The 25,570-nt window shown below is 37.7% G+C and overlaps 1 protein-coding gene across 2 annotated transcripts in view; it reads left to right on the top strand.

The window, feature by feature from the left end:
• LOC122654340 (zinc finger CCCH domain-containing protein 13) overlaps positions 1 to 25,570 on the top strand; it is a 33,581-nt gene that overhangs the window by 81 nt on the left and 7,930 nt on the right. The window contains exons 1-6 of one of the 2 annotated variants that reach the window (XM_043848398.1): positions 240 to 382; positions 3,121 to 3,558; positions 3,673 to 3,810; positions 4,035 to 4,068; positions 13,387 to 13,528; positions 13,641 to 13,697. In XM_043848398.1, coding sequence (XP_043704333.1) covers positions 3,471 to 3,558; positions 3,673 to 3,810; positions 4,035 to 4,068; positions 13,387 to 13,528; positions 13,641 to 13,697 — 459 coding nt within the window. In that variant the 5' untranslated portion in view covers positions 240 to 382; positions 3,121 to 3,470. Of the gene's footprint in view, positions 1 to 106; positions 383 to 3,120; positions 3,559 to 3,672; positions 3,811 to 4,034; positions 4,069 to 13,386; positions 13,529 to 13,640; positions 13,698 to 25,570 lie in introns of those variants that run through there. The other variant, XM_043848397.1, reaches the window with a different exon arrangement.

Genomic DNA, 25,570 nt, shown 5'->3' with positions numbered 1-25,570 from the left:
TGATATTCCGTCATTCACTGAATAGCGGCAAAACCATTGTTTCCGCTGTATAAGTTAAGTCTCTATTAAGCGTCGAACTCACAATTACGATTTCTTGAACTTGCAGGATTTGGTTCATGATTACGCTTCGATCAATCCTGGAATTCATTATATGTCTCTGTGACCTCAATCGATTGCGTATAATTTAGGCTGTGTTTATGTATCTGCTTCGAGATTGTTGATTTCTAAATCAAGGACTTGTTTTCATATCCTACGATGCTTGAACGGAAGCTCTACAAAACCAAGCTTTGCATACTTTATCAGAGAGGCCGTTGTCCCCGTGAAAGCTGCTCATTTGCCCATGGCGATTCGGAGCTTAGGCGGCTCTCTGGTTCCTTTAATGGTAAGTGCGTTTGTTTCCTTCTGCTATTGTTTTCCTACCCTAACAAGTATGATTTAGGGTCCACATTTTGCCGCAGAAAATTTATCGAAATTGTTAATTTATGTTTGTGTTGATCTTTTCCAGACATGGATGTATCTTTTGTTCCCTCAATGGGTGTTTACGGTTATGGTCTATACTCTATAGTTCTTATATTTCCAATATTCATGCTTATTCTGAGATGGATGACTTTCTACAAGAACGTGTGAATGCTGATCTGATCTGATGAAATTTTTGATCTTGAATTTGTTGAAAAATGATATTCATCATAAGCTTGTTTTGTGACGGCTGAGTACTTTGAAAGAGATCGTCAATCAAGGGAAAGATGTTATTAACGAAGAGCCTACCTGGATACTGTGAATATGCTTCGATTTAACAAATTGGCAACAGTGAGGCAAACCACCCCCCTAAAAAAAAAAAAAAAAAAAAAGAAAAAAAAAGGAAGAAAAAAGAAAAGAAAAGAAAAGAAAAGAAAAGAGAAGAGAAGAGAAGAGTAAGGCTGGAAATGGCAACTGACAAAGTGGAAGCTCGTACACAGCCTTGTAATGGAGACTCAGATGAACACACATGTTCCCATCAAAGAACCATGATTAAACAAATAATGGGTAAATATTTTGATACTTCATAGTAACATATATTTGTTTGTATTGTCATCTAATAAATGACTGCATTGCTCGGAATTCGGATAGCTTGGATAGTTGGCAGTGGTGTGGGTAAAATCCTTCTATAGTGTTCTGTTTAATGTTTTGTTGGTAGACCCACAGCTATGTCTTTGCATGCTGTATCAGTCATTACACTCCACTTCCACATGACATTCAACTCACCATCAATAAAAGAAATGTGTCTGTGGCATAGTTGTCACGGTGGTTAGGCGGCCCGAGGCATTGGAGAGGCTAAAAAAGCAAGGCGACACCAAGTAGGCAACCAAGGCGCCCAAGTCTACCAAAGCGCCTGGACGCCTAGGCGGTGCCTTGACAACTATAGTCTGTGGTAGACATATATCTATAGACTGCCAGTTGGTACTGGTGTGGGTCAAATCCTTCTGTATAGTTTCTGATTAATATTTGTTGGTAGACCCACAGCCGTGACTTTGCATGCCGTATCCATCATTAAACACCACTTCCACAGGACATTCAACTTACCATCAACAAAAGACCTGTCTGTGGTAGACATATATATAGACTACCAGATGTAATGAAACTGAGGAGGTACTGTAACAATCATCCCAACTATGACAGTAAATTGCTAAGAAAGAGTAGCTTCTGACATTTGAGTTACCTTCAATTTTTTTTTTATGACAGTTAATGCTCAAACTGAGCAAATAGTTTCAATAAGATTTTATGACTAAAAAATTGTTATAAGTTTTTGAGGATACATTTTTTGTGACATTTTATAAAAAGATTATAGTCTGGCTGTAATATTTTAACAGCAAGTGTAGAAGTGGTGTGGAAAATATGGATAGCTTTGGATTACCAACAAATATGACTTGGAGTTGAATGGGGAAACAGGAATGCAGGATTTGTATAGTTGACCGCATTTAGTCAGCTAAGTAAGGCTTAGTTGAGTTGAGGTCTGTAATATGTCTTATTTTCTTTATTTATATTTTAATTTTAAATTTATAAAAAGACTTCTCAGTGCATATGATATTAATTATTTGTTGTAGAGAAGAAAAATAATTGAGAGCGTGTTACCATTATACATTGTAGTCGTGTATGCATGCGTCGATATGAACATGCTTGTGGCAGGTAACATCTCGAAGTTGAGGTGTTCTTGTGTGTCCTAAACCTTTTCCCACATGTGACATCATCTTGCCAGTTAATCATGTGCCACATGCAATTTGTACTGCAGAAGATTTTGAATATTGGTTTGTGAATGGTGCTGAGATTTCTATTCAAGTTCCGAATTTGCATGTAAAACTATAGAGTCCTATAAGCAGTTGCAGAAATGAATATATAGATTAAATTTAGTCAAATTTGCATGTGTTTCTCAGGCTCTCCCATCAAAATTTTAGTTCATTCAAGATCTAGCCACTTCCTAGAGATTTTGAACCATTTAATTATCATTTTCATGAGGCCATAATTTATCCTCTTTTCAAACTTGTGGCTCACTGTTATATCACCTTTGATTTGGTTTCGTCTTTTAGATCATTTTAATGCATACTAAGTTGGAGTAATTCGCTTACAAGTTGACTATCTCACCAGTGGACTGGTGTATTATCAGTCTCTTTCCTTGATCTTGTTGAGAATAATGAGGGAACGTGCGCCAATATATTCAAATAGGTTTGTAATTTACTATTTCTCAGTCTGTTCTATCCAGATCAGATGGCAGAAATGTGGACATGCAAGGATTATATAATAATTTGAAAAGTACTTGTTTCTTGACTTGACGATTTCCCATTTCAGTATGTATCTGGTTAATGTGATATTTAGTATTTTTTCAATGATTTGATCATTACTTTACTGAATGGGTTCCTATTTTTTTTGCATCTCAAACAACAATCTGGTTTATTGGTGTTTCTTAATGCAGTTCATGACATTACTTAATGGCAAACCTTCTAATTCCAGTTGTTTGGCAGTGCTTCTCTGAAACAGTGAAGGCCTATTAGAAGAAAAATAGATATTAGGTTTTCACAAATATATTTAATCTTCCATGATATTTTAAATCATAATCAGGTTTAGTGAATATCCAAATGTTTTTTGTAGTAAGTTCTGCAGTACATGTTATGGTGGAGCACATGGTATTGACATCATCTGACTCCTCAGTCCACCTTGAGTAATATGGGAAAGAATTTCTTTGATGGTGATATAGCACAGATTACTATTGGAAGATGTGGTCATGGAAGGCCAAATTTTATTGGATGGGAGATGCTTTTATATATTGTATGTAATTTATGGCGCTGGGAAGAAATCTGTATGGTTCAGGTTTTCATTGTTTTTCTTATTGCTCAAGAAGGCAGGCGTATCATCCATCCTTATTATATGCTTCTTTGATATTCAAAGGGTTTTCTCAATGGTATGCTCAAACACGGTTATAGACATATCAATGTATTTTTATGAGAGCGTTTATTTCCATGGCCCCTTTGGAACTGGCAAGGAGACACTGTTACTGTTCATTATTTTCTCATATTGCTCCATGTAATGGTAAGCTTAGTCTTTTATATCACCTGTGGGTTATCCACTTGGCCTTCAACTTTGAAAAACAGATGGAAGCTGTCATGTATACAACATAAAATAATTTTCTTTTCATCATTGCAGGTCGGAGGGACTATGTAAGTAGTGATTTGAGGGATAAGCTTGACAGAGGGCATTCTCCCCAGCAAAGATACTCCCCAAGGAGAGATGCCAGAGGCCATCAAACATTTCGCAGTCAGAAACGTGCCCCCTATAATAGGGGTAAATTTGACTACATTAGGGCTCAACATTCCTTTTCAATTCCCTTTCTTATTCTTTTTTATTGGTTTAGGAGTGACTGATTCAAAGTTTTTACAAAATATCTTTGCGTCTCATCCTTGTAAAAATTCATCTTATATTTTCAGTCTTACTTTCTTTCACTTTTGAGCAAAATGAACACCCCTAACATCATTTGGTTTTTTTGTTTCATTGTGCATTTGTTGCAGGATACAGTCGGTCAAGGTCCCCCTCTGAAAGGAGGTAAACAACTTGAAGTCTTGTCTAGTCTTTCCATTATACATTCATGTAAAATAGATGATATTTTGTCCATTGTTACCCCAAACAACCCCATGGGAAAGATACCTATGGCTGTACTTCAGTATTTTTTTTTTTTTTTGGGGGGGGGGGGGGGAATGGTTGGGTGGTTCTTGAAAGATGAAACATGGTTGACTCAAATCTCAATCTTCACTTTTTTCATGGTAATCTATGGCACTTTTTTTTGTCACTTATCTAGAGTGATTCCGAGGAAATTTTGATTCCCTGGAGTGATTCTGCCTAAACTTGGGTTTGGCACAAATTCTATTCTTTTTTTTTTAACCTGAACATTCTCTGGGACCCGGGCTGGCCCCTAGAATTTTACTAAAAATAAAAAAGAATCAGCAAAGAGAATACAAGGGGGGGACATACCCACCTTACCCCAGCCCGAAAAAACAATGGCACACTCAAGCTCTCTCTGACCAATCTCCCTCCCATACAAATAAAACCCCAGCAAAAGAAAAAGAAATTTCCTCTGGACTGGGAGACCAATTGAATCCTCACTGATGATACGACGAAGTCCTGATGGGAGATTACTTTCCAGCCTAAACAGCGTGCTAGTTGCCGATGTGCAAGCATAATTAGCTAGCCAATGGCACAAATTCTATTCTTTGGAGTGGTTTAGTTCAAACAAAGAATTTTCTCATCCAAGGGATCATCCGTCATTTTTCCTGGGATTATTTATTGCAAGTACTTGTTTTCTACAACAGTCACTTGTAAGGAACGAATTTAATGTTTCCTGGGAAAGCCACGATGAAAAATCAGATGTGATACTGATTGCAGGGTACAGTTACCAATGACTATCAGTGTTTTCTTGTAAGACTCTGGATGAGTTTGGAAAGGAAACTAGACTGGTTCTTTGCTTGTTTGCATTTAGTGATTGATATGTTTGTAAGTGTTCGTGTGGTAACTCATTTGAATCCAATTTTCTTGAGGTTTCTTATTTATATAATAAATAATGTCTTAAAAAGGGCAAGTAGGTTATTATCACATATACAAAAAAAGGATGCACCACTAAGAAAAAGCAAATTCACAAGGCCATTTTTTCCATTGGTGCTATGCAAGTAATTCTTCATGGCTTTGCAGCAGACATGGGGACAAGGAGTTTGATATTCCCTCGTCCTGACCTGGTCAATACCTAGCTGGGTCCTCTTTTTTTTTTGTTCCTATGAATCATAGATCAAATGATTTGATTTATCTGATTTCAAAACAAAAATACTTGTTATGAGAACAACTGGAATATAAAAATTAAAAAGAAAAAACACCATATACATATTCTACCCTTTTTTTTCCTTGGACGTAGTTTGGGACGCAAATACAATAACTTTTCCATCATGGTGTAAGGTTTGTTATGATAAATTATGTTGCATTAATAAAGACAATTTATGCCGGAAACAAAATGGAAAGATCTAGAGGCTGAAAAGAAAAAAAAACGTAAAAGTTTTGAGACAATCTGTAGTTGAGTTCTGATTAGGATTTAGGTTTCATCTGAAAAATGCAGAAAATTGATCCCAAGAATATGAAAAAATTTACGGTTTAGTGGAATTTCTTAATCAGAAGGTCGTGCATGGCGCGTTGGTCAAGTGCTCACTTGCTGAACGCTTGGTCACGGGTTCAAGTCCTGGAAACAGCCTCTTTGGAAACAGAGGTAAGGCTGCGTACATTTGACCCTCCCCAGACCCTGCTAAATGCGGGAGCCTTGTGCGCACTGCATACAGCCTTTTTGGAATTTCTTAATCGATGGACAATTTAATTTAGGTTAGTTGGTCAGATGGATAGGGTTGGAAAATAAGAATTTGATGCTTTCATGGTTCCCACTGTAAAATATCCCCTTTTCTCAAATCCTGAATCAATCTTGCTTACAGAATCATAAATGCTAATGAAAAACTTGGAGCCTCAAATGAAAATGACAAGTCCTTCCATCATGGTGGTTGTAATTGGAAAATTAGTATACTTTCATGTTCTATTCATAGTTTTGATGATGGCAATGCGTCTCCCTGTGGTTGAATATCTTGAAAATCCCACATTTATTGGTGTCTTAACAAGAATAGGAATTGTTTCCCTTCTGTTTCATGATGTGGTGTGTGGGGCTCCAACTCTTTTTACATTACTTGCCAGAACTAAATTTCATATCCATTTTATACGGTGGTCCTATATGAATTTTTAGGCCCATCTGATGTTGATGTCAGAAAAAACTGAGATACTTTCAGTTCTGTCTGTCATCTGTCATTGTTCTTGTTTTAATGCCTTACAGGAAATTTCATTGAGGTACTACGGTCCATTTATGTTGTACTGTGTTGCCAATCAGGGAATGGAATCCAGACGATACCATGTCATTTTTTTCGGGTTGAAATGTGTCCTTGGAAGTTTATTTCTCAGGGTTTAATTCATTAATGGGTAGTTGTCAGACTAACTATCATCCTTTGAGCAGTGGTGTTTTGCATATAATCTGTTTTACATAGTAACATATATGGTTCTAAAGGTGTGCTTATGGATCAGGACAGAGTTGAAGCTAGAGTGACTTTTGCTCTTTCTACTTTGGAAGCTGAATAAAGCAATTGCACTTTTTTTTTTACATATTTTATTTGATGTAACCCCTTACAGTTTTAGAATTTTAGTGGATAATGGGAAAAAAACTGAGTGTTTATATTCATGGTTGAACTGGCTTGACCAGTCTGGCCATCCAGATCAAGATGAACTGGCTCACAACCTTATTCTGTTTCAGTGGGATATTAGAAATTTATTTATTTATTTTGAATTACCTTGTAATCTTTTATTGGGGAATTTTAGATAGGATAGGTAGATACGTAGGAGATTAGATTATATTTTCCAGTTTCCTTATTTTGAGTTTGTTTACTATTTAAATAGGTTTCTTTTGTTAGTTGGGTTTTCTTCTTTTATAGAGCTTGTACCTACGATGGATTTCAGAATAGAGGTTGAGATTGAGTTTTGGTAGTGTGTGTGTAGCTTCGTGGCTTGGCAGCTTGGCTGTCATTCCCTTCTCCCCTTTGTCTCATCTCGTTTCTTTCTCTCCCCTTCCCCTGGTAGACCTTCTTTCTTTCCTTCCTTTATTCTTTGCTGTTATATCTTGTTAGTTATTACTGTTTTCCTACTGTGTTTCAGACAGTGGTAACAGTACCTTTCTTCTTGGCTTTGATCTCCCATACCTCTTTTCTTTTCTTCTTCATACTTAAGGTTAATATCATCATCTCAGGACTATTTAAATTTCAAACCCTAGGTGCTGGTTCCCAAAACCCCGCCCCAGTTGTGAGAATCATAGCCTGCAACTAGGCTGGTTTCACTCCTACCGCCAGTTTCAGATTCAACGCTCTTGTCTCTTTGACTTTTGGTTGTTTGGATAAGATTTTCGGTTGTATTCCATAGATTTCAGGGTTAACTACCTTCTCCCAAAATATTTGTTGGTTGGATCAGTATTGAGAGAGTTCTCTCTCTTGGAATAGTTCGGCATTACCGCTGGTTGGGTGGTCATTCGTGGGTTAAGGAAGAAGATGTAGTGGTGACAGGATTGTAAACATCACCATAAGTAGAAGAAGAAGCCTGCAGTTCCAGCATAGTCTGGCCAGAATAGTCCCAGACCTGGCAAGAATATGTTCCAGAATTTCCAGATCTAGTCTAGTCCAATCGTGGGGTTTTGTTTGGGTTTATTTTTCTTTATTTATTTGTTATTAGTTTACTGGAATAGGATTGATTAAATTCAAGTCCTTATTTGGGTCTGTTTCTTTAATTTTCTCAAAGTCCTAGTCAAGATAGGACTCTCCCTTACAGCCTGCGATTTGAGAGTTTTAGAGCTATTGCAACCATTAGGTTGCGGGTTCAAAACATGGAAACAGCTTCCTCGTGAAGTGGGGGTAAGGCTGCGTATATTTGCCCCTCCCAGACCCTGCAGTGCGGGAGTCTCGTGCACTGGGACACTCTCTTGGTTCTGTTTGTTTTATTCCTTTTCTGGTCAGGATTGGCTCTAGCCTCTCACTTAAGGTGTCTGAAGGGGTTTAAACACAAGGTTATAAATATTATGTAGGGCTGCAGCCCATTTCCCATGCTTTCTATGAGTGAAGAAGCTCTTTTGCTCTGTTGGTCTGTTTCAGGCTCTCTCTTAGTCTCTTGTTGATTCAAGAGGAATTACTCAGTGGATTCTGAGTGTGCTGCTGTGCATTCAGTAGCAAGGTTACAGGGTATTCTAGGCCTGCAATCAGGTGGATTCCTGGTTGGCTATCTCTATCTTCTCTATTCCTATTTTCCATCGAAATCAGATTCCTGGTTGGTTATCTCTATCTTCTCTATACTTATTCTCCATCGAAATCAGGTCAGTTCTTGAACTTTGTCAAATCCTGCTATGTCTGTTTCTGCTTGTATTTCTTTATTTCATGATTGTTCCTAATTATGATCTAATTTATCAGGTGATTCATTTAACATTCTCAAGAATGCTGCCATCCCCTTGCTTGTTCTTCTCTTATATTTTAAGTTCTGTTTTAAGTCTGAAAACCCAAATCGGTTTAGGTTTCCTAGTCTAATTCTGTTTCTCCTAAATCTGTTATTTGTTTTTCCTGAACTGAATTATCCTACTTACTGATCTGACTGCTGTTTAATGCTTAATCATCAATATCTGTTCATCATTGATTCCTGTTTTGAACCCAGGAAGCTCCTATATCGATTTTGTTAAGTTATATGTTTGTAATATAGGGTATTATTGTCCAGTCCTTGCGGTAGTCAATAGTTAGTCATTAGTTAGAGTTATGTTAGTAGGTAGTTAGTAGTTTGATTCTATTATGTTTCTGGTTGTTATAGTTGATATGTTAGTAAGTCTCCTAGTAGTTCTCTACTTTTACAGTCCTTGCTATACTGTATTAGTGCTTGACATATATATACAAGGAGGACTGCCGGTAGATATAGACTGTGCTCTCTACCCTCGGCAGTTTCTTTTCACTCTCCTCCTCTTCATCTTCTTCTCTCGTATTCACTGTTATTGTTACTGGTTATCTTCTACAGATTTAATGTTCATCAGGTTTGCATCACTCCTGGCCTCAGTAGGATTCCGGCATATTTTTTAATTTTTCCATCAGATTTAGACCCAAACTTTGCAGGATTGTTCATCCTTCTAAAATAAACCTTCGACCTAATTTTCAGGCAGATCAGAGTTGGTTTCATTTACTTATTAATTTTCCCTTTTGAACTTGGTTCCTAATTCCTGCGGTTCTGGAATTCTTGATGTTTTCTAACCCTAAACCCTTAGGTGACCAGAAACCACATTAGTGTGATGGGTGTTTCTTCGCTACTCTTTCTTTATGATCCTTATTTTTCTCTTCTCCTCCTAATTAATTTTTTCTTCTTGTATTTCATATTTTCTTCCATTTCATTATCACTCCTCTTTTCTGGTCTCTTTCTTCTTTACTATGCTGCTTCCTTGATTTTTCTTCAGTCAATTATTTTTTCTTATTCTTGCTTCTTGTGTACTCTTTCTGGTGCTCTTTTATAACACTAATGCAACCCTATGTTATGGAACCCTAAATTTTGGGTAGCTGTGGGGCCACAAGTGACAAATAGTTCGAATTGAATAATTAGTTGCAATTTTGTAATTATTCTGAACAGTTGAGGACCCTTTGGGTATGGCAAGGTATGGCAAACAGGAATAGGGACAGAGTAGTAAATAATTTCTAAAAGGACTAAGCTGGAATTTTAGAAAAGAATGGATAAGTTTGGAAACAAAACTCAGAATGAGAGGGCTTTTATGTAATATCAAGGGGCAGGATAAGAAGAATCAGTCTTCTTCCTTTGATAGAAAACTGATTCACGAATCACGATAGAACCAGCCTCCTGCAAACAGATAGAATTCCCTCCCTAAACGGCCAAATCTGATTAAAGTCTAGGTATAGTTCCTAGCCCCTAGACCTATTAGGAATGGCCAGTAACAATTTCAGAATCAAATGTTTTAATAGTAGTAATCTGCTGAAATGGATCTTTTGGAAACCTCTAGACCAGATCTTAACTCTCCAACACAACTCACAACAGAGAGTTTCCAACCTCAGAGTTTGCAATCTGGGTTGCCCAAGGGTGTAGAAGCATATCCCAAATCTCAGCCTTATCCGTTAGGATTCAACTGAGTTCCAACAGTTTTTCCCAACCCGGAACTACCATCAACAGGAAGGGGGGAAAAACAGTAATAAACAAGGAAGAAACAATGGATAGAATCAGAGAAGAATGAGACAGAAATATAACAGAAACTTAAAGGAAGATAGATAGATAGTTAGATAGATAGGAGCCAATCGACTAGCAACAGACCATCACCAGTCCATGGCAGCAGTAAATTTTCATTTGTTCCACTCTGAGAATCTATGGTTACATGCATAGTTGTCAAGACACCTTGGTCGCCTTGCGTCTAGGCCCCTACAATGCTTTGGGTCGCCTAGACACCGTGACAACTTGGTTACATGCATCCAAATATGAAGGACTCAAAACAGTCCTAATTGTATCTTGAAACAAAAATTGAATTGAGCTCAAACTCTATTTCCTACAACAATGCCTTGGGTCGCCTAGACGCCGTGACAACTATGGTTACATGCATCCAAATATGAAGACTCAAAACAGTCCTAATTGTATCTTGAAACAAAAATTGAATTGAGCTCAAACTCTATTTCCTACAACTCCTATTGTTTTCTAAATAGGAATAAAGTTTTAATAAATATCAAATGACAAAAATAACTTCTGAACAATTAAAAAAACCTCTATATATCCCTAGGGAACCAAAACTAAGGTGTGATCCTAGTTCTTCATTGTCTGGGTCTCTGGACTGGGTCAAGCCAGTCCAGCCATGGAAGTGGAACTGCATCAAACACATTCTGGAGTGCAGTTACAAGATAGTGATCGAGTACTGTTATTCTTTTTCTTATATCAGACTCCTCCTTGGATATTTATTTTGTTGCATTCATAATGGATATGGTTGCACACTGTCTAGCCTGGTCGGTTACTATCAATATCGCTGTTCTCTCTATTGAATTCTGTTTAGCCATCTGGTGTTGATCAAAATTCTATTTCACTTTCTTGATACACAGGACAGCATCAATTCATCGTATCAGCAACTGTTCATCTCTATCCTTCCTTTCTTAATTGTCATCTTAAGTTTGTTCTAATTTTGCTTTCAATGATCTGCTACCAAGGGGCTGTATTGCTACGTTTCTATTCCAAATTAGTATTTCTGAGTTAGAAGTACCTTTTTTTTTTGTTTCTGTTAATTTGGAATACTTGTACGAAAAAGATGATGATGGTAAAACTGCAAAAAATATTTCTGCCTCTAAAAAAGAACAGAAACACATGGAAATATGGAATGCATATTAATAAAATATATATTCCAATTTGATGTTGGTCTATTCTTCACATCAGCACTGTGGAATGGACTTTCTGCTCAACAGATCACTTCAACCAGTTCAAAGCCTTCAGGATTTTGATACATTTCTGGTTATTGGTTAATGGTGATATGTATTCCCACATTTCATTTACAGAGCTGTAGTTCTTATTTTTTTAAGCATTGTATTTAGAAACCCCCAAATTGGAGAAGAATAAACTAGTTAACTGCTGAGATTTATTTTATTCTCATTTACAGTGGCACAATTGTATTTTCTTCTTCTCCAATTGGGGGATTAACTGGTGAGATGTATTCCATCAAGGCACCAACCATTTCTGATCCTCCGAAATGGCAGCAGACTTTCTCCGTAGTTCATCTCCCAGTTGCCAAAAGCTTCGCTGACTACCCATCATAGAAGCTTTCTTCACACAGATCAAATATCAATGTCTCAAAGAGAGAATTTTTGAAGAAAGACAATTGAAAGAGTCGCAAACATTTAAAATACAAAAAAATGTTTGATCAATTCCATTCAAAGACAAGATTCAGAAAAAAAAACCACAAATGGAACAATTGCGCAATGATCGTAAACTCTGCGCCAGAGCATGGTGCATTGGAGTGATGACTACCCACAGTGTCTGTGGTTGGCAGATAAAACCTCTCGGAAGGTGAGACGACACGGGTGACTGGTGGAGCCAGTTTCCAGTATGAGTTTCACTAATTTGGATTTCTATTGCCTGATCCAGCCAGAATCTGATTGTTATTTTGAGAACAGATTTGAGTAGTGCATGTCCATCTCTTGTCATGGCATTGTATCAGGACTCCAATCCTGTAGGTTCGAAATCTTGCGTCTACTGATGTAATAAAGTTTGGCCAATCCTGGTCTTGATCACTTGATCCAAATTTGATCTGCTGAGGTCCATAAGAGTTTCATAAGGCTGGATCGCTTTTAACAATCTAGCCTGGATCCAATTGAGATCTGGAGGGACCAGCCGTGTCCCAATCCTTGGTGTCTGCCAAATTTACCTTCCACACAAGTTTTCCAGTTTCCGTCCTTCAATATATGGACAAAATATCTTGGATAGGTCAGTGCTCAGTTATTGTCGTGTTTTAGTATTATCGTTTAATAAATTTAATTATAAAAAAGCTCTGTGCTATTTTTTATTTTAATGAGGTGTGCAGGTTTCTCATGTAAAAGTAATGGTGTGAAGAGAATCATTCCCATCCTCCTGAGTTCTATTGCCTTCCTTTTTACTTTGTCTGAACTTTTAATTCTTTTTGAGATTTGAGTGTCAATTTCATACGCAATAATTATTATGAGTGTCAATTTCATACTCAAAAATTATTATGAGTGCTCATGACAACTTTTGGGAATTTCAACCTTGGTGTTTGAATTCTTTGACATCTGCATAAATTGTTTCTGTCATTTTCTCAAATAAAACATTTATCAGAAGAAGATATCAGGTCTAGATACTCTTTAGTAGATATTTCATAGACACTATTAATGAAGATCCTCGTACATCATAGTATTGGTTACTCCAATGGAAGTCTTTCTAGATGAATGAGCAAAACATTATGCATGTCATGCTGTAAGTAGTTGTCGTAAAAACTTTCAACATAGTAAGAATTCTGTCCAACTTAAGGAATTAAATTTTATATTGACCAAGTTTTAGAGACTAATTGTGCTCATTGATTGGTAAAATAAATAGTTAACAATTTTGTATTATTCTGTAAAACTTGATACTTCAGATTTTATAATTGTGACTTGACATTTTGTGGGCTCTGTAAATCCTTCATTTGTATTTATAATTTGGAGATGTGGTTGGAAATGCTGCTAGTGTTTTTAGGATCTTTTAATTCACTTCTGCATAGTTGTTGTTCCTGAAATTGAATTTTATCTGGTTTTACAGCAAGAAAAGAAATGCGAAGAGGCAACATTTAGATGGCCGAAGTGATATTTCTGGAAGTCTTGAGGTTTCTGATGGTGCAGAAGATCGAGTTAAAGAAGGGAGGCGGACTTTTTACAATTCTAAATATGTCCTTGAAGAGAAAGTAAGGTTCTTAAATGTCATGAAAATGCAAATTATTTTCATTTGGGGGGGATTTCCTTAAGAAATATGGCTTTGAGTTACTTATTATTATCGTGCAATGTTTGGGTATGCAGTTAAAGCAAGTACAGTCGGATATTGATTTGCTTAATGACAGTAAATCTCAACTGGAGGTGAGTTACACACTTCTTCGTAGTAACTGAAGATGACTGAATTGCTAACTTTATAAGTGTTTTCTGAAGCACAAATCACGCAGTTAATGTGCATTGTGATTTGTAAGAATTTGAACTTTTGGTCCTTGTTCTGTATTTGTGTTGTGTTTTTTCTTGGATCTGTTTTGAACTGTTACATCTAGAAAATTTATCCTGAAGAAAGTGTTTGTTACCGATTACTTATCTACACTATTTGATGCTGCTGATGTGGTCATTACTCTGTGTAGCAATCAAGAGTGGTTACTTGATTGGAGTTCCTTTAGTGTTGCTTTTGTTCCATACGCTCATTGTGCATACATTTCCCTGTACTTCACTTGTAGTTTCTGATTTGTTATTAAACTGAGTTCCAAATGTGACCTAGGATCTTGCTTACACGAAGTAATTTGTATGTTAAGATGCTTCTATAGGAAAAATATCAGGCTCTTTGTATCTCTCGTGTTCTTTTATTATAATTAAATGTGTTCATGGTAATGGTTAAATATAAATGTATCATAAGAAATTTTATAAATCATGCAATCGAATCCCTTACTGTATCAGTTCACATAGGCTCCCGGTATTAGTTGTATTGGTATCAGCTCGATTCCTGCTTCTATCTCTCCCATTATTAGCAAACCATTGTTTCATTTCACATTTAGCTGACCGTGAGGCTAACTTGGGTTTTAGGCTGCAGTCTTGTAGTCAATGGATGGGAGGTTTTCCATTCCTGAAGAGATTGTACTTTCACTCTTTCCCCACATCTCATCTGTCTGTGGGACTTGTTCCCTCTTCTTACAGTGCTTTATAGACAAGCATTTTCAAAATTCGGTTTAAGGTCCCACCTTACCTTTTAAAAAAAAAGTAGTCAGGAGGTCTCACAGATATAGTTTGAGTATGAAGGATAAAATCTAGCTGGATAAACAAGAACAAATAATCTCTCATGGATTTATAGGTGCTGCACTTTTTTTTTCTTGGCAGGAACTAGTTATGATAGAATCACAACAACGCCAACAAACTCAGCCTTATCCCAACTAAATGGGGTTGGTTACATGTATCCTGGCAAAGCAAAATATTAATAATAATAGTAAAAAGTAAAGGGCACAACAACGTCAACAGCAACACAGTATTATTCCGCCTTGCCCTCCAAGGCTCCAATCAGCTCAACTCGAGGTCATACTTTAGACAAAGCCTAAACTATGCATGTATTTCCTCACTACTTCTCCTAGGGTCATTTTAGGTCTGCCCCTTGCTCTTTTAGTTCCTTCAATCTGAAACAAATCGTTCCTCCGTTCTGGTGCATCCTAAGGCCGCTATTGAACATGGCCATGCCACCTCAAATGACTTTCATGGAGCTTATCAAGTATCATTGCAACTCTCAAATAAGCTCTAATATGAGCATTCCTTACTTTATCCTTCCTAGTTTTGCTCCAAATCCATCTCAACAGCCTCATCTCTGCTACACTTAGTTTATCTATTTGACACTTCTTAATTGCCCAACATTCTTCCCCATACATCATAGCTGTTCGTACGCATAGATCAAGAACTCGTCTCGAGTACAAGTTTCGACCTGGCCAAAAAGCGAGTTGGGTCGAGATCGACATTTCGACCGATGAGTTGGGGTAAAAACTTTTTTTTTTTTGGAACTCGATGGCTTGTTTCGATGGGTTTTAGACCTAGTTTGGTCATCAAAATTGAAATTCAGCCTATTTTGGGCCATTTAAATACAATGGCACTACCAGATTTTGAAAAATTAAAGTCCAAATAGGAGTTTCACTTAGTGGGAAACTAGGACAGACACTTATACCAGACCAGGAGAAACACTTATTTATGCCTAATATCATTTAAGTAAATGATTCATTTACTTGAGATATTATTCATAAATAAGCAAATATCTCCTATTTGAATCTAATAAAAATAGTTAAAAAATAAAATTCCAAAAGGATAAAAAGTCAATCCCCCAATTCAAGAACAAAAACTAGATTTTTGGCGGTAGGTTCAATCTTCAACTTTTGAATGTATGGGGTTTTTTTGTCTTCTCAAGTTAAAAAATTCTATAAATCTTGATATGGTAAAACATTGCTAAAAACCAGAAGTATGGTAAAATGTTGATTTGTTTTGATGTCCAAAAAAATATTTTCATTCAGAGCGATTTTGACAGCATTTGCGCATACTAAATTAAGTTTGACCGGTACATAACTCCTTCAATATAAATCAGATTTAAGAAATCTTGGATTTGTTGGAGTTGGGGAAAAATGGGATTTTGACCTTCATCTCGTCTCGTGCTTTTGAAATAGCGAGATATTTGTGAGATCTTGCGAGTTCTTGCTCCATGTTTGTACTGTTCTATAGAATTTTCTTGTAAGCTTTAAAGGAATACGTTGATCACACAATACTCCGGACGCACCTCTCCACTTCATCCATCCCATTGAGGTTTGTTGAGCTATCATGTAGACCCCACGATTTTTAAAACCTTAATTACAGACCCCTAAGACTAGCGGAATACCTATTCCGTTAGAGTGAACATGTTAAGTAATGATGTCAGCAGGCCATAAATCTGTAAATGGCCAAAATACTCTTATCTCCTAAATCGATCCTCTTCTTTCCTCATCCTCTTCTAGGGTAGAGCCATATCACTATGAAGGTAGCCATGGCCGTGTCTCTCTCTCTCTCTCTCGCAATTCTTCTTCTCCTTTTTTGTTTGCAGTTTTTTGTTTTTGGTACTAAAAATATCAGTGGATTAGGGGTTTATTATGATCCGATATTGATGATTGTGCAAAGAAGAGATTTAGGAGCTTGTTTTGGAGGATCCAAGCGGAATTCGAAGGCAAGTGAACAGGATATTGAACCAGAAATTTATCTTCCAGTATGACCCTTTTCAGTTATGCTCTAAGTTTCAATCATAATGATTTCAGGTTTTTTTTGCTAAATCTGAAGCAAATAACAACATGCACAAAGGTCCTCAGTCCATCAATTTTTTGTTTCTTCTTCTCTGTCATACGCCTTTTTACTAAAAGTATTTAAAAACATTTTAAAACCCACTTCGGTAATGGAGAACTGGAGTTGGTTTTAAGCTTAGTCCCATCTTTTTCTCTATTTTCAAGTTGAGAGATGGTATTCCAAGGTTAGAAGTCATCGGACCCAACAGAGAAACCCACTTCAGTAATGGAGAACCGGAGATGGGTTTCAAAATTTTCTCATCTTTTGCTCTGCTTTCGGGTTAAGGAGAGTAAAGAGGAAAGAAGAGGATCGATTTAGGATATAAGGGTATTTTGGTCATTTATAGATTTATGGCCTGCTGACATCATCACTTAACCTGTTCACTCTAACGGAATAGGTATTTTGTCAGCCTTAGGGGTCTGTAAGTAAGGTTTTAAAAATCGTGGGGTCTACATGATAGCTCAACAAACCTCAGGGGGTGTACAAGATGTTTACCTTTAATTTTATGAGCAACATCATCCTCTATATTGCCTTCTTTATTTATGATTGACCTCAGATTTCTATAATAATCACTTTGCAGTATCTCTCACTTTTCACCACTTCGTTGTCAGTCTTAGTGTAACTAAAGTTACAGACCATATACTCCGTCTTCATTCCACTTATCCTAAAACCTCTTTATTCCAATGTCGATCTCCATAACTCCAATTTAGCATTAATCCCTGCCTTTGTCTCATCCACCAAAGCAATATCATGAGCAAAAATCATACACAAAGGAACCTCATCTTGAATGTTCTTGGTTAAATCATCCATGATAAGTACAAACAAGGGCTTAAAGCTGATCCTTGATGTAACCCAATTGTAATTGGGAATTCACTACCTTGACCTCCCACGATTCTCACACTAGTCACCACACCATCATACATATCTTTTATTATTTCCACAAACTTACTTGACATCCTTCTCTTCTCTAGTGCATGCTAGATAAACTCTCTAGGGACTCTATCACAAGATTTTTCTAGGTCAATAAAGACCATATAAAGACCCTTCTTACAAACTCTAAATCTTTCCATAGGCCTCCTAAATAAGTAAATAGCTTTTGTCGTGGATCTACTTGGCATAAAATCAAATTGGTTATCTGAGATGGTAGTTTCTCTTCTTAGGTGGGCTTCAATAACCCTCTCTCATAATTTCATAGTACGACTCATTAGTTTTATGTCTCTATAGTTATTGCAGCTCTAAATATCACCTTTATTTTTGCTCATAATCTTGTTAAATAGTTCGGTTATTCTAGATAACCCACATAAGCCTAAGCTCTTCCACATTTCTATTAGGACCCCATCTGGGCCATGCCTACTTTCATCTTTCTTAAGGCTTCTTTAACTTCAGACACCTTTCGTATGTACCTATGGTGTGTGGTGTCTTGATGAGTAATGCATACGTCTTGTTTATCTCGACAAAATGACAGAAATAGCTATCCAATGCCAAAAAAAATTTACGGTTCAGTAGCTTCTCCATGGCTTCTCTTGCATTGTTGGGAATGAGTGGGTTTGTTGTGAAATCTACTCGAATCAAGATTGTCAGGTTAACTTGGGTGTTAGGCTATATTCTTGTAGTCAATGGATGGGAGGTCTTCCATTCCTGATGAGATTGTAATTTCACTCTTTCCTGCTGTTGAAGTATATCGAGCACATAGCAAGAAGGGCAATCTCGATTAAAATATTCCATTATTCTGATCGAGATTCCCTCCTATGTGTCTCTTCTATTTGTGATTTATAATTAGGATTACCTTGTCCTAGTTTCTAATTTCTGTTTAGTTTCTATTTTTCTATTGTAATTATGATTGGTAATAGGATTACTTTCTATTTTCCTATTGTAACTAGGATTCCTAATCATCTTTGGCTGTAATCTTTTTATATAAATAAAGGCTGGGTGAGCTAGGTTGTCAAGTTCTATCATTCTTGACAGCACTCCTTTCTTCTTTGATGCAGTTGCCTTAGCCTGGCTGGACCAACATGACCTGCTTTGGAGGCCCAAACCTCCTAGACCTGTTTTCTGGTCTGGCATGGGCTGGTAGTTCACTTAGGCTGCAATATTTAGTTTATTTTATTTTATTTCATGGGTAGATTACGTAGGAGCTTCTTAGGTAGTTTCCTTTCTTTAGCTATGGTCTATTTTGTTAGTTTCCTTTTTGAGTCATTTCTATTTTAGTTAGGTTTCTATTCCTATGCAAGGTTATTTTCTATTTATTCATTGTTATCGTAGGAGAGCGACAAATTTGAAGATTTGATTAATGAGATTTTATTAGTGAAGTTCTGCGTGAGTGTGTGATGTGGTGGGGTGAAGTTGGAAGAATCCTCAGAGAGCATGGGACTCTTTCCTTTCTCAAAAGCCACCAGTCGGTCAATCAAAGCTTGCATAGATTCCATCATTTTTTGAATTGAATTAACGGTAGTGGTGAGAGTGTCCAATTTGGCATTGGTTTCAGCCTTATAGGAGTTTAGCTGCTGAAGAACCTCACTATTGGCTACCATGGTGAAGGTAAAACAAGAGAACACTCAAGGATAATGGTAAAACTGTGAATAATAAGAAGTTTATGACACTAATGGCAAAACTGTAATTATGGGAAGTGCAACCAACACAAAAGGGAACGGAGTATCACTTATAAGGAAAGGACAAACTGGGCACTGGGTGAAAAAAAGAGGATAAAACAAAATTTAATATAAAACTGAGGGGTTGTTTAGGAAAAAAAAGGTAAAGAAAAGGGACAAAACTCAAAAGGAGGATTGTGGGGTGGTGTTTACTGTTGGGATTTGGACTTTTGTTACTTCAACAGTGCAAAAATGGCGGAAGCAAGGAACTTTTGACAGAATCAAAGAGAGCCAGTGTGCGACTTCGACTCCAAGGGGAAGATGGTGACTGCGATTGAGGGTTTCGAATCGCAGTGGGAAGTCGGGACACCAGAAGCCAGGTAAGTAAATTTTTTTGGTTCTGTACTTTGTCTCTGCCCTCTCTTCTCTTCTTCTCGCTCCTCTTATTATTATTATTTTTTGTCACTGCTGTTGGTCGCAGAACAGTAATGGAAGAGAGGGTATAGAGAAGAAGAATGGGATGAGAGAGATTGACAGGGATGTAGGAACTTTGGCTTTGATGCCAAATAATGCAGACCCAGGGGTGATCTGCTATGGTGGGCTTCACAGAGAACAATAGAAGAATTAGAAGAAGAGGGGGGGGGGGGGGGAAGAGGGAACTCACGTTCACACACACTCACGCAGAGCTTCACTAATAAAATTTCATTAATCAAATCTTCAAATCTGTTGCTTTCTTACGATTACAATGAATAAATAGAAAATAGCCTTGCATAGGATAGAAACCTAACTAAAATAGAAATGACTCAAAAAGGAAATTACCAAAATAGACCATAGCTAAAGAAAGGAAGCTACCTTAGAAGCTTCTACGTAATCTACCCATGAAATAAAATAAACTAAACTAAATATTGCACAGCCTAAGTGAACTACCAGCCCTTGCCAGACCAGAAAACAGGTTTAGGACCAGTCTTTGGTTTGGGCCTCCAAAGCGGGTCATGTTGGTCCAGCCAGGCTAAGGCAACTGCATCATTCTTCCACTTCTTTTCTTCTCTTCCTTTCTCGGTTATGGTTTCTAGAAGTGCATTCTGTTACATGGTATTACAGCACAATCATTAATTAATTGTTACTCTTGGATTCTGGTTTGAAGGTCTTTTCAAGTTATTCTTAAAGGGGTGCAGCACCCTATTCTGCATATATATTTTTTTGGATGAATAATAATTTAAATTACGAAGAAAAGAGAGGGAATATACAAGCCCGAGGGAAAAAAGCTAGAGCTAAGAGCTAACTCGGCTGCAAAATGGAAAGAGGAAGGTCCAGGAGACAACAATGAGCCTGTTCCTTGGGGTATCCTTAACAACAGTGAGGGGAAGGGAATTAATTCTAGAAGAAACATCAAAGGAGATGGCTTTCCGAATCTTGTCAAGAGAGCGAGAGTTGGACGTCCATCTTCTGAGATTACGCTCCATCCAAATGTGGGAGATAGCGGCACAAAAGGCAAGCTTGCCATCAGAATCACAAATCGAGTTCCCTCTGAACGTCATATCAATCCAAACCCATTCCTGGCTAAGAGGGAGGGGACTTCTACGACCTGGCCAGCAATGACAAACACATGTCCAATGGAAGAAGCAAAGGGGCAAGAGAAGAACAAGTGATCTGTATCCTGAAGCTCATTTCAACAAAGACAGCAGTTGGAGGGGACCTGCATGTGGCGGTGAGTGAGGAAGGCCTGAGTGGGGAGGCAATTGGCTAGGGCGCGCCAAGTGGTGAGACTGTGACGAGGGATATGCCCTTTGAACTAGACTACTTTGTGCCAATGACAGTGGGTCCCTCTGTGTCTAACCATATTCCAAGTAGAGTGAGAACTCAATCTGCCGGAGGGGGAAGGGAGCCATAGAATGGTGTCGCCTCTACCTCGGTGACCGGGGGGGATAGGAGGGGGAGGGAGCTCCAGAGGTTAGCAAGGGGAGGGGGAGAAGGGGGGACCAAGAGCCTCTGCTAATGATGGAGGCAACCAAGGAAGATCTGTCCAATCCAGAGGAGTAGATGTCACGGGAACTCACGACCGAAGAGAGGACACCAGAGGGAAGGCGACTGGAGGGGGGAACCCTATGCTGCATATTACTACACATTAAACCGTAGATGGAGTTTTCAATTGAAAACTAGGGTTCTATTTACTTATCTACTATACAAGATCAATTGGAGGCTATTCTTTTCATCCTGCGCTTCTTCTTGAAGACTCAATCTGGAATTTCTTCTTGAAGATTATCTTTATATCCTAATTTGGATCTAGTCAGTGGCTCATTCCTGTAGTTGGAAGGTATTTTTACAAGGTATTTCTGCTTCTTCTCTAGTACCCTAGTCAGGGTTTTCTTTCTCCAACCGATTCCTATTTTCTGGTGAGAGATTGGTATCTGTTTCCCCTATCCCAGAACAATACTCGGTTGTGTACTTTTGATGCTTTTGGGTTGATAAACTCCTGGAAGAATTATTCTCCATTGCCGGTTGTCAAATTTGGGTTCCTTGCTGTTTTAGGGTTTTAAAACCCTCATATTGGCTGTGTCGATAATACTATTGCTTGTTTCAGTTATTAAAACCTGTCATTGCTACTTCCGAATATATTGCTGGTATTTTTGGGTTATTTCAAACTCTAATCTGGTTCTATCTAAGAGCCGATTGACATATTGCTATTGCTGCTACTTATGGCTGATCCTAAGCCACCTACGGACAATGTTAAGTTAAGATCACTACTATCAAACTCTCCAGTGTTTCAAATTACCGATTATGGGCCCAGGCAGTGCAAGCTTATGTTCATGCTAAGGGCAAACTCAAATACATTACAGAAGATCCTCTTCATCGTGATCCTAAGGATCCTACCACAATCACTGCTGATGATAAGTGGATGTGTGAAAATTCTATTATCAAGATATGGTTATGGAACAGTGTTGAACCTGCTATTGCTTCCAATGTGATGTTTCACTCACTTGCTAAGGATGTTTGGAGTGACTTACGTGAAAGCTTTTCTCAAGTAAGGAATATCTCTCACATGTATGATCTCTATGAGAAACTCTTTACCTTCCAATGGGGATAAAACCTTGAATGAATATTTTGTCAGCTATAAGGGCATGGTTGAAGAACTCCAGATACATCAACCTCTGACTACTAATCTAGAACAATTGAAACATCAAAGAGCTGAGTTCCATGTTGCAAAATTTCTAGCTGGACTACATCCTTACCATAGTTCAAGATCTTGTCTCGTCTCGCCATTTCGGGCAGGTCGAGATTTCTAAAATATCTGAAATTTTGCCGAAATATGGTATTTTTTTCTGCCATATTTCGGCAGTCCATCTCGGTGGGTTTTTTGTCATATTAAGGCCTCATACTTCATGTACACCCTTATTTAAGCTAAATTAACACATTTTAACCTTCATATTGCAAAAAAAAAAAAAAAAAGGAACTCAAAGGGGTGTTTTGGGGTTTGCACCCTTGATTGACAGTATACGGTCGGACCCTGATGTATAAATAGTTAAATACATTGTTTAAGTAATATACCGAAATTTCATAATTTCATGAAATTTCGACGAAATATACCGAAATTTCATGAGATATACCGAAATTTTACGAAATATACCGAAATTTCACGAAATATATCGAAATTTCACGAAATATACCGAAATTTGGATTTTTTTCATTTCGTATGGTCATCTCGTCTCGGCAGTGTCGAGATATCCGAAATATGCCGAAATATCGTGAGATTTTGAACTATGATCCTGACTACCAATCTGTGAAGAGTCAGTTACTCACAAGGGAGAAGGTTCCTTCTCTCAATGAAGTTTTTTCTCGTATTAATTGTCTGGCTAATCCACCCAAACCTAACAATACTTTCAAGGACAACTCAGCTTTTGTTGCCAATCATGGTCGAGGATGTGGTCGTTACCAATTTAGAGGACGTGGTTGTGGCACTGGTGGTCAAGGTATAAATTCTCAAACCATTGACAAGTCTTTCCGCCACTGTTCTTATTGTGGCAAACCTAGTCATACAATGGATACCTATTGGGCCAAGCATGGAAAACCTTAGTGGGCTAATGAATTCAGTTTGTATACTCTAACTTATGGTGTTGATTACTTTGAGACTTTCTCGCCTGTTGCCCGCCTGAATTCAGTTTGTATCCTTATTTCTCTGGCTGTTAATTTCGACTGGCCCTTGTATCAGATGGATATCAAAAATGTTTTTCTCTATGGTGATCTTTAAGAGGAGGTTTATATGAAGCAACCTCCAAGGTATGTTGCTCAGGGGGAGAATTCTACTAGGGTTTGCAAGCTTCGTAAGGCAATTTATGGGTTGAAACATTCTCCAAGAACATGGTTTGATAAATTCAGTTCCAATGTTACTCAGGTTGGGTTCTCACAGTGCTACTCTGATAATTCCGTTTTTGTTCGTCGTCAGGGTTCAAAGGTGGTGGTGATGGTAGTCTATGTGGATGATATTATTATATCTGGTAAATGATGTTTCTGGTATTGCTCAAGTTAAATCATACCTTCATTAACATTGCCAGATGAAAGACTTGGGTGTGTTCAAGTATTTCCTTGGTATTGAAGTTTTGCGAAGCAAGAAAGGTGTTAGCTTTTCTCAAAGGAAATATGTCCTCGACCTTCTGACTGATACTGGATGCTTGCTTCCAAACCAGTAGATACTCCCATGGACCCCCATCAAAAGCTTGGGTCCATTGAGAGTGAGGATTTTTTAGATGTTCATCAGTATAGATTTGTTGGAAAACTCATTTATTAGATGTTCATCAGTATGGACCCATCAAAAGCTTGGGTCCACCCAGATATATCATTTGTTGTTGGAGAGATTAGTCAGTTCATGCAACATCCAGAGAAAATTCATTGGGATGCTACTTGTCGTGTGTTACAATACCTAAAAGGTGCTCCTGGTAAGGGTCTTTATTTACCAACCTAATCGACATGCTAATCTGGTTGTGTTTTTTAACGCTGATTGGGCTGGTGCTGATGATGATAGACATTCTACTATTGGTTATTGTACCTTTGTGGGTGGTAATTTAGTCACTTGGAAAAGCAAGAAACAAACTATTGTTGCTCGATCAAGCGCTGAGGTTGGATATCGGGCAATGACACATACTACTGTTGAGTTGATGTGGGTAAAGTCATTGCTCCAAGAGTTGGGATTTCTTATCGCTCAATCTATGAAGATGTTTTGTGATAAACAAGTTGCTATTTATATTGCAAGCAATCCAGTGTTTCATGAGAGGACTAAGCACATTGATGTTGATTGTCACTTTGTTCGGGATGTTGTTATGAAGAAGTTGATTTCTACTCCGTTTGTTTCTACTACCAATCAACTTGGTCATATGTTTACTAAGCCGTTGTTTGGACCTGCCTTTCGTTGGAGTTGTTCCATGCTGGGTCTAGGTGATTTGTACGCTCTAGCTTGAGGGGGAGTGTTGAAGTATATCGAGCATATAGCAAGAAGGGCAATCTCGATTAGAATATTCCATTATTCTGATAGAGATTCCCTCCTATGTGTCTCTTCTATTTGTGATTCATAATTAGGATTATCTTGTCTTAGTTTCTATTTTCCTACTGTAACTAGGATTGCTAATAGGATTAGTGTCTATTTTCCTATTGTAACTAGGATTCCTAATATGATTGGGAATCCCCCTTTGGCTGTAAACTTTTTATATAAATAAAGGCGGGGTAAGGGAGGCTGTCAAGTTGGATCATTCTTGACAGCACTCCTCTCTTCTCTTCCTTTCTCAATTCTGTTTTCTAGAAGTGCATTCTGTTACACCTGCATTTCTCATCTCTTTTTGGGACTTGTTCCCTCTTCTTATCAGCGCTTTATAGATAGGCATTTTCAAAATTCGGTTTAAGGACCCACTTTACCTGTAGAAAAACAAAAAGTAGCCAGGAGCTCTCACAAATATAATTATAGTATATTGATAACATCTAGCTGGATAAACAAAGGCAAATAATTCATGGATTTATTGGTGCTGCACTTTTTTTTCCTTGGCAGAAACTAGTTATGATACAATACGTCTTGTTTATCTTGATGGCTTCTCTTGCATTGCTGGGAACGAGTGGTTTTGTTGCGGAATCTACACTAATCAAGATTGAGGAAAAGAAATCGTCACTCAAATCCATTGTCAAATTCTACTCGGCGGAATATGGAAGTACTTATAGCAGAATGGGCTCATCTAGGGTCTTTCACAATAAAGCGATAGATGAACTGCCATGAAACGACTTATTAGCAGATTAATAGATCACTTCGGACTACACTACTTTTCTCACGTCACTCACTCTCTGGTGAGTGAAGTG

The sequence above is a fragment of the Telopea speciosissima genome, chromosome 3 (genome assembly GCF_018873765.1).
Source record: "Telopea speciosissima isolate NSW1024214 ecotype Mountain lineage chromosome 3, Tspe_v1, whole genome shotgun sequence".
Classification (NCBI taxonomy): domain Eukaryota; kingdom Viridiplantae; phylum Streptophyta; class Magnoliopsida; order Proteales; family Proteaceae; genus Telopea; species Telopea speciosissima.
This window is presented reverse-complemented; position numbering and strand designations above follow the sequence as displayed.